This window comes from Poecilia reticulata, linkage group LG18, assembly GCF_000633615.1.
Source record: "Poecilia reticulata strain Guanapo linkage group LG18, Guppy_female_1.0+MT, whole genome shotgun sequence".
Taxonomy (NCBI): Eukaryota; Metazoa; Chordata; class Actinopteri; order Cyprinodontiformes; family Poeciliidae; genus Poecilia; species Poecilia reticulata.
In genome coordinates, this window is record NC_024348.1 from 14,384,513 (window position 1) to 14,404,212 (window position 19,700).

The following is a 19,700-nucleotide window of genomic DNA, read 5'->3' on the forward strand; positions in this document are numbered from 1 at the left end:
GCACCATTAAACATAGCAATTAACAACGCTCAACTATCAACACTGCTTAAGGCTCAATAAGCAAGAAGTAACCAAGCAGGAGGAGCACCGTGACTGTTCTCATCCTCCCTCCTGCTCCAAAGTCTGCCACCATGACAGGTGACGAAAACAAAGAGCAATGAGCATGCTCTGTGTTCCTACGTTCTTGTTTTATTTATTCGCCAATTAAATATAAAGATATTTTAATGAAATAAAATAGCTTTATAGCTACTGCAGTGTACGCAGAGCATTACAAGAACAAAGAACGGCTCTCAGTGAGGCTTCAGCACTATAGGACTTGGTCAAGATCCGTCCAGAAGAATCGGATGGTCCATGAATGTCATTACTATATTGCACTTTGGTCACAGCGTTGTCCCATATATGCAACACCTCAGTCAACACCTCCACACAGTAATTCAGTGCATGAGTGACAACTTTTTTTCATCGCAGATGCAACATGTGTTTCAGTCAATACAGCTAGCTTTGCTAGCATCACGTCCACAGATCTTACCTTTCTTTAAGCTTTCCTTCCAAGTGACGCTAAAAATTGGAGGACGTCCCACCGTCTGTGAAAGCTAAGTGCTGCTGATTTTACACGTCACCATATCTTATGATTTATGCAGCGCTATTATATTACTCCCGTTCAGAGGAAACCACTGCGCATGTCTGGAKCTCCGCKTGCGAGTAAAGGTGGAGCCGATGGGTGACAACAGACACTAAGTCACGTTATTGCTSGGATTTTACGGCGCCACCTTAARTCCCTRAACTTCACATTTTAACGGAAAAAAAGAGCAACGCGACTTGGATGTAACGAGTAACGCGACAGTTTGTAGAAATGTAGTGAAGTAGAAAGTACAGATATTACTGTAAAATGTAGTGGAGTAAAAGTAGAAAGTATCCATTATTAAATCTACTTAAGTAAAGTACAGATACACGAAAATTGTACTTATGTACAGTAACGAAGTACTTGTACTTCGTTACTTCCCACCACTGATGGAATGTTAAAGATCAGAGTGGGACAGGCGTCATAATAGAAAAGTGAAAATGTCTAATGCAATTTTCAACAATAACATTGCAAGTAAATATTTACTCAATATTCTTCAGTCTTGGTGGTAGGGGATTTAAAAGCAAAGTTTAAGTCTTCAACTTCTCTATCCCATATTAAACAATGAAGTACAGATGAAAATGTTTTTAGCCAAAGATTTACTATTCTAAGCAGTCATTTACTCAAGCAGCTTCTTTCGTGTTCATGGTATCTAGTTAATCAGGCAAGAAGAACATATTGTTAACTTCAGTCTTCATTATGGTTTTCCTTTTATTCTAAGCACAAACACAGGCTATTGTTCCAATTGAGATACTGCCACAATGCAGCAATATTTCATTAGATAAACACTTGGAACAGCAAGCTTGGCGAGACGCCCCTTTCCAAAAAAAAAAAAAAAAAAAAAATGCAACAAAAACAAAAAAAACTCAGTCAAGGCTTTCACTGTGTGGAGCCAGCCTACAGCATCGTCTTAATGCCGGCATCAGAGTGCAGAGCATCTTGTTCCACAGAGACATAGCCTTATAGTTTACCTCAGAAACCAGGTTAGAGAAAAACCATAAGGTTCTTTAGTTATACTCATTCTTTCCACCTCCACATTTTCACCCCAAGGAGTAGAACATTTTAGGAGGCAGTCAAATGTAACATGTTTAATTAGAGATTAGTTCAGATCCCACTGCATCTATGCTGGAAGAGGGGGAGGAGGGAAAAATTTTTGCAAAGTCATGGATGATTTCAGGAAAATTTACTGATAAACATTACAGCCTACTCAACTCTTTTGGAGTGTGACATATAACTGTCCAACTTTGATGGGCATGGTGAAAATCACAATGCATGTTCATAAATATTCCAAGGCAAGTCATCCTACTTCTGAAACGGCAAGATGTTCACATGATACTATACTGCCAAAATGATAAAACAAGTATATATTGATGTTAATTTCAAGTAAAAGATTAACGCTAGACCTTATGTACTTTAAACACAAGTTTTGGTGTCAAAACACCACATCTAGGAGGACACTGAAACTGTTCATATTTTAATTTATCCATATAAGGTCTTAATGAACAATGATTGTAGCATTTTAATCAAATTAAAAAAAACACTACTTAGAATATGGTCCAGAGTCCTGCAAGCTGCATATTTTAGATGCAGCCAACGATTCAAATGGTTGAATTAACCAATAAGAATATCACATTCTGCAAGTAATGCGATATGACATTCACTGAAAGTATTTTTGGGCCATATGTCATTCACTGCAATACCATTCAAAAAAAAAAAAACTTGCCCGGGAAAATAAATTTTACAGTGATATGCTAATTTCATGACAAATACATTACCCCATCACCTATGCAGCGAAATTCAAGTTGAAAAGGTGAAGGCAAACATGGCATAAAAACAGATGATTTTGGTGGCAAGCATTTTGAAAGGATTTACTTTTAAAAATAAAGACTCTTTGTTTTGCACATGTATTTAAAAAGAAATCATGAAGGGAAAAAAATATTTACATCTTGTGAAACTAATGTTGATCAAACCACAACAGTTTGCGTATTCAAGTATTTTTATTTCCATTTGGTGGTTCATTTTAGACAGTTTTTTGTTAGCTAAACTACTTATCCATTTTGTATTTTCTTTGACACATTAAACCATGTGTGATTTTGTATCTTATACATTAATATTTTTTTTAATGTAGTCACTTTGTAAAGGAAAGTAATAAAAATATATATGAAAAAATCCACTCCCCTCACCCTACAAAAAGAGAAAAAGCTGAAAATATGGAATATTGTCCATCACTTGAAGTATTTAACAATTTATATTGTGACAGAAACAAAATTGGCAGGACGGACATGCTGGACATGCCTCAATCTTTTCTTCTAGCAGGAAGGGAGTTCATAGAGGACAGCTCATGCAAAGAGGGTAAAAAAGCATTTCACATATGCAGCTCTACGACTCAACTAGTCAAAAGTGAAGGCCTGTTAACACTGTGGTTAACAGTGATGTTCAAGAGGAGAGGGCTATTAGTCGTGTCTTGATACTATGCACAGTGAAGTCCAAGAGGCCGACACCAGGAAGACAAATGAATGACGGGAAGGCCCACCAACCACCTCTGAAAACAGTGCACTTATGGTTCTAGACTATACACCCCCAAATGCACTGCAGAAGTTTAATAGTTTCACTTGAAGGATAATGCACAAAAAAGATGTCCAAAAAATAAAAAAATAAACATGCCTCCATTACTTCCCGCCTTGGAACATATGTTTGACCAGCGATCCTTTTCAAGCCAGGAGAGTCTCAGGAGTGCCGATGGTCCTGAAAGAAACATAGACCCAAATTCCACAATATTCCACCGCGCGTAGCTCTTCTACACCAAGTTGATAGTTTTATGGTTGTATTTACCTTAAATTGTTCAAATTTTAAGGTAAAAAAAAAGGTTTCAATATTAAGATTAATTTGAGATTAAAGTATCTAGGTACGACCCACGATGTAACCGTTATAAGGACAACGCCAAAAGAGATGCATTTTACGGCATAATTAATTTTATTCCATTAAACCAAGTTTCTTTTGGTAGACTATGCCACTTGCTGGCATAAATAAGGAAGTGCATTTGGCTAAAATCCACAAGTTTTTCAGTTTCAGCATACTTCAGCATGATATCCAATCTGTGTTAAAGGAGTCATTTAATGTGCAACCTTAAAGTACTCCCGATGTACCTTCCCCTTCAGATAAAAGTAAAAAATAGCTATAATCAAGATTATAAATGTTTAACAGGTTCTCAGATTTATTCCACAGCCAGGATTTACAAAGCTCTTTGACCTAAAAAGTGAAAACTGCATGCCAGAGTATGAAAACATAGCTGTACAAAAGTAAAGATTCTGCAGTACATCAGAAAACGAGATGAAATATTTGCCAAAAGGTGCTTTATTTCCAGATTAACACAAGACAGGGAAGTGAAAATAAGCCTCAATTCTTTTTTTAACAAAAAAGCCAATTCACATAAGACTACTTATACAATTTTATGTTGACCATGAAGATAACAGTGAGATCAGATGTACCAATGTGACTCAGAGCACTCAAAGTGAGGAGGTACGAATCCCAGCTACTTGCTCCTCAGAGAATTAAATTGACCAACTATGCGTGACAAGCTGCAGAGCAAGAAAACCTTCCAGAGTGCATACACTGTGCACAACCTGTCCTTGAAAACTAAAAGCCCACAAGTAACAGTTCAAAATATCTGTTAAAACCACAGATGTGACTTGCTTACCCACACACTAAGTGTACAGAGGCAAATGCTGCAGTTTACAATCCTGCATTAAAAAAAAGGTCTAAATTCTGTGACAAGGAAATTAAAGCATTGATGGCGTTTGGCTGCTGGAGCAAAGAGCTATAAATCAAAGTCACATTGTTTGTGCAGTCCATAAACATCCATTTGTATTTTTATGTAGATTACATTTTATTTTCAAGCAGCATGAATTTAATAATTTTATGTCTGCAACTTTAATTACATTTGCTTGGTAGCCAAAGTGTCGTATTACCTCATTCTATCTACAAGGTAATCAACACAGAATGTACTCAACTGATCTTAAAACGTGCCATTTCAAGCAAATCAACCATAGACTCAAACTAGCCGAGTAGGTCGGGGGTTTTTTGTAGCTTTTTATGTGCTGAAAACAGAGAGAAGCACATAAATGCAGCTAAAGCCCCAACATAATCTTTGAGAACCAACCAATTCTAAATTAAAACAAAAATACCTTCTATATTGGGAATAAAAACATTAACATTAGCCATTTTGTGGGCCATCACCACTCCCAAAAGGCCAGTCTCAGGCATCTACCACACTGACATCTCTAGGTAAACGGTTTCTCAACATGTCAAATTCTGTGCAGCTTGGCTTAAGACCAAATGTTTTTTTTCTCTTAAAAAAACCTTCTGTTAGGACGAAACTGTAAACTCACCAGGTCTATCAACAAAATGTCAAACGAAAATCTACAATCCTTTAACACCTTTTACAGCAGATCGTTCCATAGACTAACTGAATTTGGAGAACATTTTGTTTAAGATAAAGAACTTATACACGTCCCAACACCTAAACAATCATTTTAACTGTGTTTGAGGGAGGGAATAAGTCATGTTTTAAACCCATTTCTTTTTTATGCAGACAGAAACTGCAAGGCACAAAAGCCCATGAGTATCAGATGTTGTGTCTGTGGTAGCTGTTGTAATTCACTGAGTGTTTTCAAGGGCAACGCATTGCTGGCCTGCAGCGACGATCTGCCCATGCAGAGGGAGGGCCACCCTGTGGCCAACAGACTAAATCTTGTGCAATATCCAGACAAGCCATACTACGCTAGAGGAGGAGGCCATGTTATGAAAAGAAAAGGGGACGGATGACCATTTAGGAAGGACAAAAGACGTAAAATTGCTTCTCTTTTCAGCCAGTCCCTGCATACTAACCTGGTTCTGACAGCGACACACAATGCCATACAGAGAAAAGTGATGTGTGGCCTCCGAGTCCTGCATTTTAGTCCCTGTCAGCAGCCTTTATTTAGAAAGGCAAACGTAGTCGCAATACACAGAGACAGCGACTCTTATCTCATGTCCTCAGCAGTATAGGGGTTGCTGAAGCTGGAATGGTTGCAGTAATAGAGGGAGAGAAAACAGCTAAAAACAGCAGATATTCATCACACTTTGAGACTTCATCTGCAGCAACTTAATTAAAATGAAGAGGTCTTGTGCTCTCACAAGCGCTACTTTAAAACCATAAATAACAGACACTATATAACATTTCACAACCATGCAGTTGCTTCCAAAGATGATTTTAATATTAAGATACTATATTTTATATGCCCGGCTTTAAAATGTGCTCAAAAAAGTGCATCTTAGCACTTTCAGGTCAGCAGTTTTTCCCAGTCAAAATTACTTTGTCCAAAAACTAATTTACTGAAATTACTATCATGTTAGACTCCCAAGACAGAGGGGTAAAACCACTGCTGCCATAATTAATGATTGAGATCAAGTGCAGTATATAAAATGGTAAGAAAAACACATCAAACACTAAAAAGGTCAGTGATTAGGAACATCTATAATAGTCAAAATTAATGACAAATTACTGTCCAAATCATTGCCAATACAAGGACATGACTGATTTTATTTCCTTCCAGTCTCACTAAAAGTGCTTCCAGTGTTGGAAATTACACAAGTTTTTCCATTGACGTCTATGCATAATTCCCAAAATATGTCCAAAAATGACTTGCAATTGTTTGAGGACAGAATATAATTTCATTGACCCCTTAGGGCCCAATAAAAAATATGTAGAATATAAAAAGATGTGAATTCAGAATCAGGAAAGCATCATTGTATTCGGATTTCCCAAACTAGTCACTTTTCCTGAATTCAAGTCCTTGCTGGTGAGAATCGCAATTTATTTACATTCTTAATAAAAACCTCTTACATGACAGGTCTGCAAAATCAGAGGTCCCAGTCATTCGAGTTAAAATTTACTGCATCACCACCTGATCTGTTTTGGATGCGTTTAGTTATCTGCGGTTCCTCTGCAATTGATCATGGAGATTCATTGGAATCGGTGGCGATAGGCACCCAGTCCAAAAGGAATATTGTGGCTTTCATGGGTAAAAAGTTACCATATCAAGCAATTGATTGTATGCGTTTGAGTCCGTCAAGCATCTGCTTGTGCACTGCTCAAAAAAATACACTTAACACTTTAACAACACAATATAACTCCAAGTAAATCAAACTTCTGTGAAATCAAACTGTCCACTTGGGAAGCAACACTGATTGACAACGGGGACCCTCGTCGGGTCAATCAGTGTTGCTTCCTAAGTGGACAGTTTGATTTCACGAAGTTTGATTTACTTGGAGTTATATTATGTTTAAGTGTTCCCTTTATTTTTTTGAGCAGTATATATTTACTGCCTCACGTTTCTTTCCCCCTCCAGCAGCTTATTTTTTTGGCAATAAAAGAACAAAAATGTGAATAAATCAAAACTATTGAGATGGTGGACAGGGGACGAACTTGTAAATATTTTACTTTCCCTTTAACATTCCCACTAACATGTTGGTCAAAACAAATTTCTCAAGAGTACAAATTTAACAAAAAATGCTTTAGAATGTTATATAGTGCAAAAAGTGACATGGTCCATTGAAATTCAGGTTAAAATATTTTTCCTTTATTAGGCTTCTGTTTATCAAAACCACCCGATAGTACATTAGCACCATTACCTGCAGCACAATGTATACCATTTCAAAATGATGCAACTCAGCAGTTTCTCAAACTTAGATAAATGATCTTAATATTTAAATGTTAAATGTTGGCTTAGGCCATATCCAGCTGTTAAGATGAGCTGGCACATGAAGTTTAAAACAATATATTGACAAATGTTTTACACTAAAGGCAAATCTGGACACAAAGCTAAAATTTTGAAAATAATGGAGAAAAAAAAACAAACACTTCTTTAAAAGGTTTTAGCTGTTTCTCCAAGTAGCTACATTAGCATTTCTGCTTGGCTCAAACTAAAGCAAGGTTAATACAAGGTCTAGAGTTTATGGCGCATGGGGGCTTTACAGTGTGTACATCGATAATATTGCACAAGACAGTTTGGAAAGCAGTACTTATTGTGACTTTGAGCCATTTTGAACAGTTTTTATGCCAAAAAGCTATAGCTACCCGTTTGGAATATCAGTGCAACTGATGTCCAAAACTAGAAATGACTCAATATCACAATTAAATGTTATATAATCATGTATTCAAACGCTTTTGCTTGAGAGAAGATAAAGTCGTTAATTGTGAAGAACAGACAACCGTTTTCAGAGATTAGAGCTTGAATCAAAACTAGAATAAATATGTTTGTAAGAGACTCAACAAAACCGCAACGATATAATTTGTTTATAGATTAACCTTGAAATGTTGGTAAACCAACCAAGCAAACAGGAAGCGAAATTGTAGAGGAGTCTACAGTACTGCGACAAAACGTACTTATAGAGCGGGCTCCAATTCTGAGCTGTATTTTAAAAAAATTAACAATTTTGAGTCTGGCGTTTGAAAAACCGAGTGGAGGCGCCATGTTTAATTAATGCGTTGCAGCTGTGCTACTGCGACTAAGCTAGTAGTTACCGTTAACGCAAAAAAGAGCCAATAACGCAAAGAAAATAAATATTTTAGCATTCTATATGTTTAAAAACAAAACATAAAAACAAACACTACTCATAAACCTCCAGGAGCGGATAATACTTATAAGTGGCGTTATTACTAAAAAATATGGCGAGCATTAGCAGGACCGTTATCAAAAGCAACTCCTACGTTTTCTGGTTTAAAACATGGGTTCGTTTTGTCATACGCGAGTTTTAAGTTAGCCACCATTTTCTTTAGGAGCAACTCATTTATTGAGTATAACAATAAGGCCAATGAAACGCCTTATGATAGGTAGACACAAACTGCTAGCTGCTCTGCTAGCTAGCAAACTCCCTTCCATTTGAACGGCCTTAAGACGAACAGCCCCACCACCAGTGACCGTTTCAACTCCACTGTTGCTACGTGTCTTACCTCGAGGTGTTGAAGCGGCGCCGCGGGTATTTAATGAAGTCCCTGCAGACAAATGTTTGGTCGCAGTCTTTCCGAAGCATATGGGGGCGGTGGCGGGAACGCGCACGTCCTAAATAAACTGATCAGGGCGTTAGCCAATCAGCAGCCATGCAGAGGATCCATCGCTAGTTTATTCATAACTAGATGATGAGCTGCAGCTGCAGGCTCTATAGAGAATGCGTCTCTTTTTCAGAAGCCGCTTCGTTTGGCAAAGTAAAAAAACAAACAAAAAAGAAAAATCAAAAGGGCAACTTTGTCGGCTAACAATTCAACATAGCAAAAGTTTGAAAAAGAAAAAGAAAACTACAACTGAATCAGTTTTCCATATTTTTTTTTAGCTTGTGTAGAATTTAAACAGACATAATTAGAGATCAATCCGTGTAAAATACTTAAACACATTCAGTAAGAAAATGTAACTTCGACAATCTTGAGATTATACAAACACAGTTGCAGATAGTTTAAATCTGAAATTGCAGATCGCTCTATACTGCCCATCTGTGGACATCCTGTAAAATTCACCAAGCAGAAGTTGCACAGTGGTGCCATGGAAAATCTGTCAGAGGGTACAGTGTCTGTTAGATGTTTGTTGTGAACTTAAACATCTGCATGGTGCTGTAGTATTATTGTCATGACACTTACGAATAATAAAAAGAGTCGTTCCAGCTACTTGTCCATGCTTGCTAGGCTTTTTATTTTGCACGTCCACACATTTTAAATCATGCCTTTATATATATTTTTTATACATTATTGTATGAATGGTCTTGTTTTTGTAGTTTTAGAACAAAGTCTGATATTAAACCTGAACTAAAATGTAAAATTTAGTTTTAAAAATTGACATAAAAAAGAAGAAATGGGTTGATTTGCAATAGCACGTCACTGGCTTCTTTTTTTTTGGTATTTTGCTTTAAGTTTACTTTAAGTTTTATGACCAACAGCAAAACACCTACTAATAATACTTTTTAGTTGCCTAATGTGCATCACTATGAAGTACCTTGATCTACTGGCCTATACAATTGTACAACTACAAATATCAACTCTTAAGCATTGCAGATATTCTTAATATATTTCATTGGGAATACATTCTTGAAAGGAGCCTCTCTCCAGTGACTTAGCCCCCCCCCCCTTCCACTCCTTTACCCCCCTTCCACAAATAGACTTGACTTGTGCAGTCACACCTGCAGGAAATTCAGAAAGAGTATACACAATGTGCCTATGAAAGCAAGAACTTCATCCAGCAACTCCAAGTGGCACAGCATGCAGGCTGCAGAGTGTAACCTACATAGCTTTGTTCACGTCAAGAGCTACACAGGAAATATCCATTTTTAATAAGTTAGCGTTTGAAAACGGAGCATAAAAACCAAAGTTTGTTTTGCACCTAATAAAGGCCTCTAGAAGATAAACTGTTTTAAATTAGCCTGTTGTAGTGACCGCTTTCCAAAATTACTCTTCCCCATGTTTCAGCACTGCACATGAGAGAGAGGGAAAAAAAAGCATTACCATAAATCCCTCATTGATTACCCGAAAGCTCTCCAGTTCATAGTTGAAAATCAGCCGTCACATGAATGCACCACAGTGACTTTCCTTCCCCCCCCACCACCACCACCACCCCCATCCCCGTCACGTCTGCATGCAATAAGATGATCTGCTCTGCACACCGAAAGGACCAACCGAAACAGACTATTCCAATGGGTTGATTTCAAAATGCTTGAAGCGAATGAGCAAATGTGCAGAAAAAGATCTTACCGTTTCTATAAACGAAAGTTAGGGGCGTCCTTGGGGCAAACAATCTCTGAATGAAACACCTGGTCAAATGATGTGGATTCCGCGCTCTCTTTCTCTCTCTCTCTCTCTTTTTTTTTTTTTTTTAGTTCAAACTTGGAAACATAACAAAAAAAAGCCAACACAAACAAGATAAAATGAGAAAAATAAAATGTTTTATTAAATCAAAAAAACAGGAATGATATCGTTTCAGCAAATGCACGAAACAAAAAGGTAAAAGGGAGGAGGAGGAAGGGAGAGGGGGGAAGATAAAAAATAAAATAAAAAACCCAAAGCCAACAGAAGAAAGAAAAAGGAATCAAATAATGAAACAAAAAAAAGAGCCCGGCTTTCTGCCCCGTGTCTCGCTCTTTACAGGTGCGCCGCACAAATACGCCACATCACTGGAGTGGAAAGCGACGCGGAAGAGGAGGCTGTCTTTAAAAGAAGCTAGTCCTGCCGGGGAATATATGCGGGCCGCATCACAGCGCGCCTATATACCTCTCCGCACTCGCCGTTTCATCCCATTCAACCTACTCACGAGCATGCGTCGGACGCGGAGGTATACCCGGAGTGGCTCCCCGTCCGCCGCTCGTTGCGTGCGGCGGCTCTTAAACGCCATTGGCTCTTAGCGCCGCGCGTCGCTCCTGGATCACAAGCTGCAATTCGTCCCCGAGACAGTCACTCAAAGAGACAGCGCGTTTACTCCTCATCCTCTTTTCTTTCTTCTCCCTTTACATGGCATTTGAAGTCAAACACCGCTCCACTGAAGGACGGACAAGCGTCATTCGCTTCACTTTCAACCCACATTCGGCACTGAAATGACCCGATGGCCATTTAAGGTGCGCTACATTCACGTGTTGGGCTTTTATTGTATCATCAGATTAAACACTATTTAAAACAAAAACCCATCTCCATCGCCCTTTTCCCGCCTCTCTCCGCTCGTCTTATCTGGTTCATTCACTTCATTTATCATCAGAGTAAATAACAGCAGGCATCCGCCGCGTAATTCTGCCGCAAACCCGTCTATACGCTAATCGAAAGCTGCGGATTTCAGCACCACAGACAGCGCCGCGCTCGCATATAGACCGCCTGCAGGGCTCTTCGGTCGGAACCGAGTGCAGTACAATTCAGCGTCCAGCACTCAAATCAGAAACAAAGATGGGCGTTTACGTTACGAGCAGGCTGCTAAAAGCTCCAGGTTAAATCACTTGTGAGGCCCATTGTACAGCCTGAGTGGAGCAACAGTTAGACTGGGAGGGGGGGGGGGGAAGTGTTTCTGGGCAGGAACCTGCAAAACTCCTTGCACGGAAAATAGCTTTGCCGATTTATTAATTTCCAGGCATCCTAAAACTCAAAAAGACGACAGAAACAAATGCCATGCAAATATGTTCATACAACTGACACACCAATATAAAAACCTGTGCAATCCACCCCCTTGCTAAGTTACTGAAATATGAGTCGACTTGTGTGAAATTTAGCTTAGTATAAAGTCAGATGTTCTTTGACAGCCTAATAGTTTTGTTTAGAGAACATTACTGACAAACAGCATCATTACAGCCAAGGAACACAGAAGAAAGGTAAGAAGAAGGTCAGAAGAAAGCCGTTACACAAAAAGGATGACGAGCTGCATTCAAATTTGCCACAGGTACAAACACAAGAAGATGCTATGATCAGGTGAGGTCAAAGTTGAACTTTTTGGCCCACATGTAGATCGTTACGGGTGGGGGAAACTTAACACTAAACATCACTCTGAACACAGCAGCGGCACAGTGAAATGAGTAGACAGCAGAATCATGGTGTGGATATGCTTTTCTTAAGCTGGTAAGAGTTGATTGAAAGATGGACAGGGTTGCAAAAATCCAGGATTTAAACCTCTTGGACGTTGCTAAAAACTTGAGAATAGGTGCTGGAGGTTTCACCTTCCAGCTGGGTGACTAAACATAACCATCAGAGCTGCAATGAAATGGTTTAGATCATGTTTTGAAATTACCCCAGTCGAGTCCTGACCCAAGTAGGAGGATCCTGTAGTGTTCACAATAAACCTGTGCATTTACATGGAGAATAGAATAAAAAGAATGCAGTTTTCGAATAAGAAAAAAAGAAGTTTGCCATAGTTCCATATTTATCACCTATGAATCAATAGGGGATGCCTTTAAGGGTATATCTCAAATGGTGCAGCACATCTAGAAACTGAAACCTTCAACCATTCTTTTTCTCAAAACACCTAGAGTTGATTCAGATGGCTGAGAACCATCAGTCAACAGCCATTTTCACTTCCTGTCGTGGACTGGATGTAGATCCCACTATTCTAACACGTCTAACATCCAAAACATTTCATGGTGTAAAGGCCAGATTTTGTGGAGAACACAACTAACAGCTGTCCTGTATGCAGATTCTCCCACATTAGGTGTGGCTCTCTGCAGCTCCTCCAAAGTTGATAATACTTTATTTCAGACAAACATTTCACAGACAGGTGTAAAAATAAAACACAATATCTTTCTATGAAGTACATAATCAATTACATAGAAACACACCACTTATTCAGTCAATTATGAGTCAGCCAAAGTTACCATATAGCTCTTGGCTGCTACTCTAATTAATGCTGTTCTTGCCCTGCTTGTCAATTTAGATCAATAACCTCGATTGGCTTGAAGTTCTGCCATATTTTTCCCGTTGTTAGATTGAGAACACAACAGTGTTCTCTGAGACTTTCAAAGCTTGAAATGTTTCTACTCTAACTCTGCTTTAAACGTCTCAACTTCCTCTCGGCCCGTCTGCTGTGGCTTAATGGTGCCGTTTTTCACTAATGTTCTCCAACAAATCTCTGAGGCCTTGGCAGAATATTAAATTCCAATAAATTACCTTGAAGATGGTGGCTGTGCAGTGACTAAATGGGGAAAAAGTTCCAAGGTGTACGAATACTTCTGCAAGGCATGTTTGTTCCTTGACCTAATGCCAAAACTAACCAAAGGCAGCGAGCCCAAATCCAGACTGACCAAATCACAGCCAATTTAAAAACAGCAAGAAGCACAGCAACCATAAATCAATTCTCATTTATAAGTAATTGTGTGCTCCTGATTCAGTGCTTTTTGCAAGACTGTATACTTGACTATACAAGTAATCAAAAAACACAAAAGACACAAGAACTTAAGTGCAAAATTGTTTGTCTTCAGCCATTTTTAATTGAATTTGAAAAATGCAGACATGCAAATTCCATTTTACCAAGAATTTTGTTGAAAACCATTCCAATTGCAGCTGCTAGAAAACAAAGAACTAAGATCTGTGCCATCTTTGAATGCTATACTGTATCTGCTAAACCTGAAGCCCATTCAAGGGAGGCAAATGGCAAATTGTTTTATGCAAATTGACACGATACCACATAAGTGTTAGTGTGGGTTCTAGTATTCCATAAAGAAAGCAGAGAAGTTGTGATACAGTGTCTGAAAGTGTTGAAAGGAGAATTTGCCTGCAGATCTTCTCGCAGCTTGTGCTCGTCTTGGCAGCTTTGCTGACAGGTCTGAACTGAAAAAAAAAAAAAAAATGGGGAAAAACAAAGATGTTTTAAAAATGCACAGACTGCAAGCAAGTGTTACCAGAAAACATAAACATCCAATCTATGCTACACCTCACATTCATCTAGCACAACCAAACAAAACTTCTGTTTTAAATATGGCTGCGTAAATAGTGCCCCAATAGCGAGTTTCAGAGCAATTTTGTTGCTCCGAGCATCACTCTTCGTAGTTTGATGAGGGTCCAGCTTTCTGGCTCACAGCAGTTGGTATTAGCGTGTGATCATGATGTAAAACCTGGAAATCCTTTTCAGATGTCTGCTTTTAAAAATTCTTTTTTTTTTTTTTTTCCTTACCGCCAACATTAAAGAAAGGTAAAGACAAAAGCAATCAGAATCAAGACGTTTACGTCCAGTCTAGTTTCTGAATCTCCTTGAAGTTATTGTCACTTCACAAATATCAGTTCATTAACATTTAGACCTCTTAAGATGAAAGGAGGACGAAAGCCTATTGTCTCATTTTATGGTAATTTGTGAATGTACAGCACGGCGCAAAAGTCTTCTCTCATTTCTTCATGTTGTCACACTTGATGCTGCTGTTACAAACAACCAGCTTATTTGAAACGTTAGACATTTTCCTACCCGCAGCTTGTCGACTTACTGAACTTAATCAATGGAAAACAACAAGAATAACAAAATTTGAAGGACAGGAAGCATATTTTGACATAAACACATAGATTCTCAAAACAGCTGTCGGTTGAAAACTTTGTAGACACACTATATAAAGAACACCATTTCTCTCATTATATCTGGCAGAACTTTGTTGGACGATTACGTATTTTTCAAAAACATAATTGAAATTTGGACAAAAAAAAACATGAAAAGGCAGACCGAGTCAAAAGAGAAATTTCAAAAGATTTTTTTGAAACCTCCTTCCCCACCAATAAAATACTGATCACTTAAAAAAATGTCTCATTGAAAGCACAGACCTCAATGTATTTTTGGGGGGATTTTATGCGGTGGATCAACACCAACAGGTAAAAACTGAAAAGCATAGGGTGCATTTGTATTTGGTGCCCTATGCTGTAATACCCCTAAAGAAATTCTCAATTAGCTTCTGAGGTCGCCTAACTGGGGAACAGAGCCACCCTGTGTGTAATTTAACCTCAGGATCCAGCCGTACTATGAACTTCCTCACTGGTTTCTTAGGGATCATCATTTAACAAAGATTAGCGATGCCATTGTAGATATGCTTAAAGGGGGCCAGGCTATTCAACTGTAAACTATATCCTAAACTTTAAGCATTTCAAGTGTTGAGCCAATCATCTGAAGACAGAAAGCAAGTCAAACCTGCAAACCCTTAGTCATCCACCTAAAGCCATCAAGGAGAGTTTTAGTTTCAGAGGCCATACTTCTCAGGTTTTTATTTTCTTGCAACTGTTTTAGTTCGTCACGTAAAGTCAAAAATAAAACGCATACTTGGATCTCTATTCATACGTTCAGTTATGTGCCTTGTCGTTTCTTGTTTAATTTTTAAAGCAAACCCTTTCGGTCCAAGTATTCCCCCGAGTTACCCCTTAAAGCCTACATTAAATACCCAGACACAGCATCACAATGTCAGTCTCAGTCGTTCTGGCTTGGGACTGAACAAACAGCCGGCAAGTACTCCTAGAGCAATGGTGTATTAAATGCTATGCTGCTCAGGAGAATTCCCTGTGTGGCAGCCAAGGCAACAATCATTAGCAAATCTTACCAGCTTCCTGCAGCTTTGGTCCAGCACTGTCTTGCAGTCAGGGCCTCGCAGCACGCTCCTGGCCAACCACACCATACCCAGGGAGCTGTAGGAAATCAGCCGTCTCCGTTCCACCAAGGAGACCAGACATATTAGGCTGCAAGCTGCAGAGCACCCTCTGGGTGAAAGATTAATTAGAGCTGACAAATCGCATACTATTGGAAACAAGCCCAATACATCACACAAAGATGGCTCACATGAAGCAAATGAAAGTGATTCAGCGGCTCCAAGAGGCCTGAAGTATTCCTCCAAGTCCTGTTGAATTATGGTTAGCACACTACTGCTTCCCCTCTTGTGAAAAAAAGTATTCAACCAGGAGTGTTTGGCTCAAGAGCATGCAAATGTAATGCAAGTTCACCTTTTTTTTTTTTAAAACATACACACAGGCAGCAGCTGTTATCACTTTATCACCCAGTTTTGCTGCTTGCATGAAATTTACCTACTATTCTCAGAGGTTCTCAAAAAGTGAAATCATGATGAGCTCCAGTTACCCGAGAAGTGGAAACTCGGAGTGGGGTTTGACGTTAGACCCAAGGTAACAGCGTTCTAGTTAAAAAGTCGGCATGGCAACATGGCGACGCCCACAAACATCGTTTACAATAGTTCTGACAACCATAATTGTTTTTTAACGTTACGTTTAATAAGCTAATACCACTTTCAATTTTTTTTAGATTAGTTCCAGGTGCAACATGTACCATTGATTTTGGATGCACGTTTGCATGTCCGTCTTGTCAAATAAACACGTTTTTTCCACCACTTCTTGCTATTGTTAATGCGAGGAGCGGCCATTATGAAGCGCGAAGTCCGCCTTACAAGTCCAAAATGGGGTCGTTGGAGTTGCTCCAGCTTCATAAGGTGTTGCAGTTAATTTGTCTGACTGGAAAGACGAGATTTTCCCAGTTCCGTGTACAACTGGAACGCAACATTAGCCCGCCATTTCCTGGTAGCGAGCGTGTGGCCTTAAAGGGACATTACTCGAATTCGCCTTCCAGGCTAATTGCCTAAGACCAGCAAAAAAAACCCAGACTTTTGTTGTTGGTTTTTTTAAGTGAATACATTTGAGTCCAAGTAACCCATAAACAGGGTGATTGAGAAAACTATTTACTATAAACATAAAATAGTTAACACAGGAACTATAAAGGGACATAATGGGGGAAAAAAATGCAAAGGATGCATATTTTTGAATCCATTTCCAAATTAGGGCCCCCAAATATTTGAATACATTCTTTGAAGAAAAAATATATTGAAATAAGCAATATTTAAAAAATACAATTAATTATTCTCTTAATTAAAAAGACAGGGAAATGGCAGCGTATGGAGCTTTTCTATGTTCTTTGTGCTGTATGTGCATAGGATTTCTCCAACAGAATGAAACTAGTGATATTCGTTATTTAGCTGGAAATAATAGGCTTTATTGTTTTTAATGAGTTACACTTTTCCCCTTTGCATAGATGTCACATATGACAAAACACTGAGTTTAATCTACCTAAAGTTCACACAGTAAAGGCAGGCATTTGATCAGTGGGCTCATGCCCAACTTTAAATAAATAAATACATAAATACATTTGAGCCCTTCACTTTCACAATGAAGCAGAATTTTACTCTGTAAATATTTACTTTTTTTTTTTTTTTAATTTGCCCTCCCATCTATCCTCTCTCAACCCCTCCCAAAGTGTCAAGCTAGAGGCCAACTGTATTTTGCAGCCAGATGAATGAAAGCATCTCTTTGAATTGAAAAGGTTGCTGACCCCTCATCTTCAATTCGGCTGTGATTATACTGAAAGAAGAGGGAGCTCTTTTCTGCACAGGTTGTAACCAAATCAACCTTGAATTGTAGGGTTTTGTAGGCATGCGTTGTAGGGTTTTCAGATAATCTGGTGGATTATTGGAAATATTTTCTAACAAGCTGATTTTTCTACAGCGTAGACATTTCCTTGAACTTTGTTTCTTTATCTCTGGAGAGCAAAACCTACCTCCTCTCTTGAATATGTGGAGACATTGTGTGATGCAAAAAGATGCTTAAACAATTGTCTTCTAAACTAAAAATCAGAAAATTAAGAGTTTTGTTACATTTTTCTGTCCCCAGAAACCTGTATATTTTGAATACCTGCAATGTGTTCATTAAAATACAATGCAGGTCAGAAGTTTGCACATTTATCATTGGCATAAACCTCAAAACAACCAGAACCAATAGTAGTGAAATAGAGCTGTAGCATGATACTGCCACCACCATGCTTTAGACTATGTAAAGTGTCCTTAGCTTTGTGTGCCTCACCTTTATGTGCCTCACCTTTATGCCTCCAATCATACTTTTTTTTTCATTGTAGCAAAATAACTTAAAATATTTCTCCTCTGAGCATACAAAATGCAAAAGTCTCAATCGATCCCTCAATTCTTGTCTTTTCTCTGCCCATTGATAATCAAAAGAGCTCCTTAGTCCCTTGCATTCCCTCCAAATGTCAAAGGTAGGCTCTCTCTTGACCTTAACTCCCTCTCTGTGAACTCGGTGGCATCCTGCGACGATGAGAGGCCGGGCATTTCATCACACACGAGCATTCTTCTCCCACAGTGTCTGCAGAGGAGTGAGATGTCAATAGCACTTCCTTCGAGACATTATCGGACGCCGTGCTGGAGCCTTTTGTGCAACGATGGTCCCGGGGTGGCATGGAGGTGATTATTAAGACTCCCTGCTGTTGGCAGGATAAAAGCATCCCGAGATGAGCTCAGGAAGATGCTGCAAAAAGAGGATAATAAGTAAAACTGCTCTGAAATATCCCTTAGAGTGAGTCATTTTTTTGTGTGTCTTCGGTCCCAAAGATTGCAGTGATTAGAGAAACAGAGGAAGAATCTTAGATAAGTGTGAGGTTGGTAAGAAGATCTTCCTCTTCTGACTTTAGTGCAGGTCATTTAACTGTGCAGGCAACGCAGGAAGTGTTTCTTTTGGTGTGTTAAATCGCTCTAAGATGGAGAAACAAAATGGGATCACTCAGTTCTGCAGGAAAAATTCATTTATTTCTAGATTTGTCAGCAAATGATGTACATTTGGAAATCTGGAAAAGGGTTCTTCAAGTCTGCTTTTGGGGAAGTATATTTTGTAACATTAATGGCCAAAAAATAAAATAAAATACCTGTATGTCACTTCACAAATCACAATGAAATATTGAGACAATTTTCAACAATTGAGACGTCACAGGGAGTCACCCCAAGGTAGAAGACCAATCAGCTGTGGGCAGCAGGACTCGAGACGTCACTGTTCATTCAGTTTGCAAGCTGCAGTTTGTGACCCTACCTGTTTACCCACAACGTGTCGACACTAAAAGTGGGAAGACCCAGACTTTGTAAAGCTGACTGAGGGAAATGGGTGTGTAGAAATCTGTGTGATGATGACAGACAGCTGGACATCCAGTTCTCCAGCACTGTTATTTTGTCGACAGACAAAAAAAATCTACCAATTTCTTTACCATTACCAACATGCACTTGCATCCATTGTTTTAATCCAAGATCTCATCATGCTCTCTAGAGAGAAACATCTCATCTCCTCAGTGAGATGGCCACCATGTTACCATGTTCAAACTACGACTTTTTTACTTTTTTACTCCCATTGGCAGCTAGTTGTGCTGCAGTTCTAACACTAGCTACTGAGTCTTAGTAAATTAGAATGTAATTTATTTTAGTTATTGATTTAAAAAAATATATGTCAAGCTGATATACTGTATATTCATTACACACAGGCATATGCCTTAAGTGACTATTTCTGTTAGTTTGGATGATTCTAACTTACAGCCAAGAAAAAAAAATCATATACATAAAACAAAAAAAAAAGTTTTTTTGAAACTAAAACTTTAAATTATGGCCTACACAATCATTTGGAAGATGACAGATTTCACAATTGTAGACACAAAGAGGGTCACATAACCATGATTGTACACTACTTTGTCTAGGATATATATTAAAAACGTACTGCTTTTTTTTTTTGCACTAAATG

At 38.6% G+C, this 19,700-nt stretch overlaps 1 protein-coding gene and 1 long non-coding RNA gene across 6 annotated transcripts in view; both read right to left on the bottom strand.

The window, feature by feature from the left end:
* elavl2 (ELAV like neuron-specific RNA binding protein 2) overlaps positions 1-10,864 on the bottom strand; it is a 45,730-nt gene extending 34,866 nt beyond the window's left edge. Inside the window, exon 1 of one of the 5 annotated variants that reach the window (XM_008435697.2) lies at positions 10,398-10,864. Coding sequence is in view for 3 of the 5 variants with exons in the window: in XM_008435694.2 (XP_008433916.1) it covers positions 8,616-8,695 (80 nt within the window). In the remaining 2 variants the exon portion in view is untranslated. Of the gene's footprint in view, positions 1-8,615; positions 8,765-10,397 lie in introns of those variants that run through there. The other 4 variants (XM_008435695.2, XM_008435694.2, XM_008435693.2 and 1 more) reach the window with 4 other exon arrangements.
* A 2,698-nt stretch (positions 10,865-13,562) lies between these two features.
* LOC103480664 (uncharacterized) lies at positions 13,563-16,385 on the bottom strand. Its single transcript, XR_536137.2, has 3 exons — positions 15,913-16,385; positions 15,677-15,833; positions 13,563-13,937 (listed from the first exon to the last, which is right to left on the bottom strand). It is a non-coding gene; the product is annotated as an uncharacterized LOC103480664 (long non-coding RNA).
* Between the last annotated feature and the right edge of the window lie 3,315 nt (positions 16,386-19,700).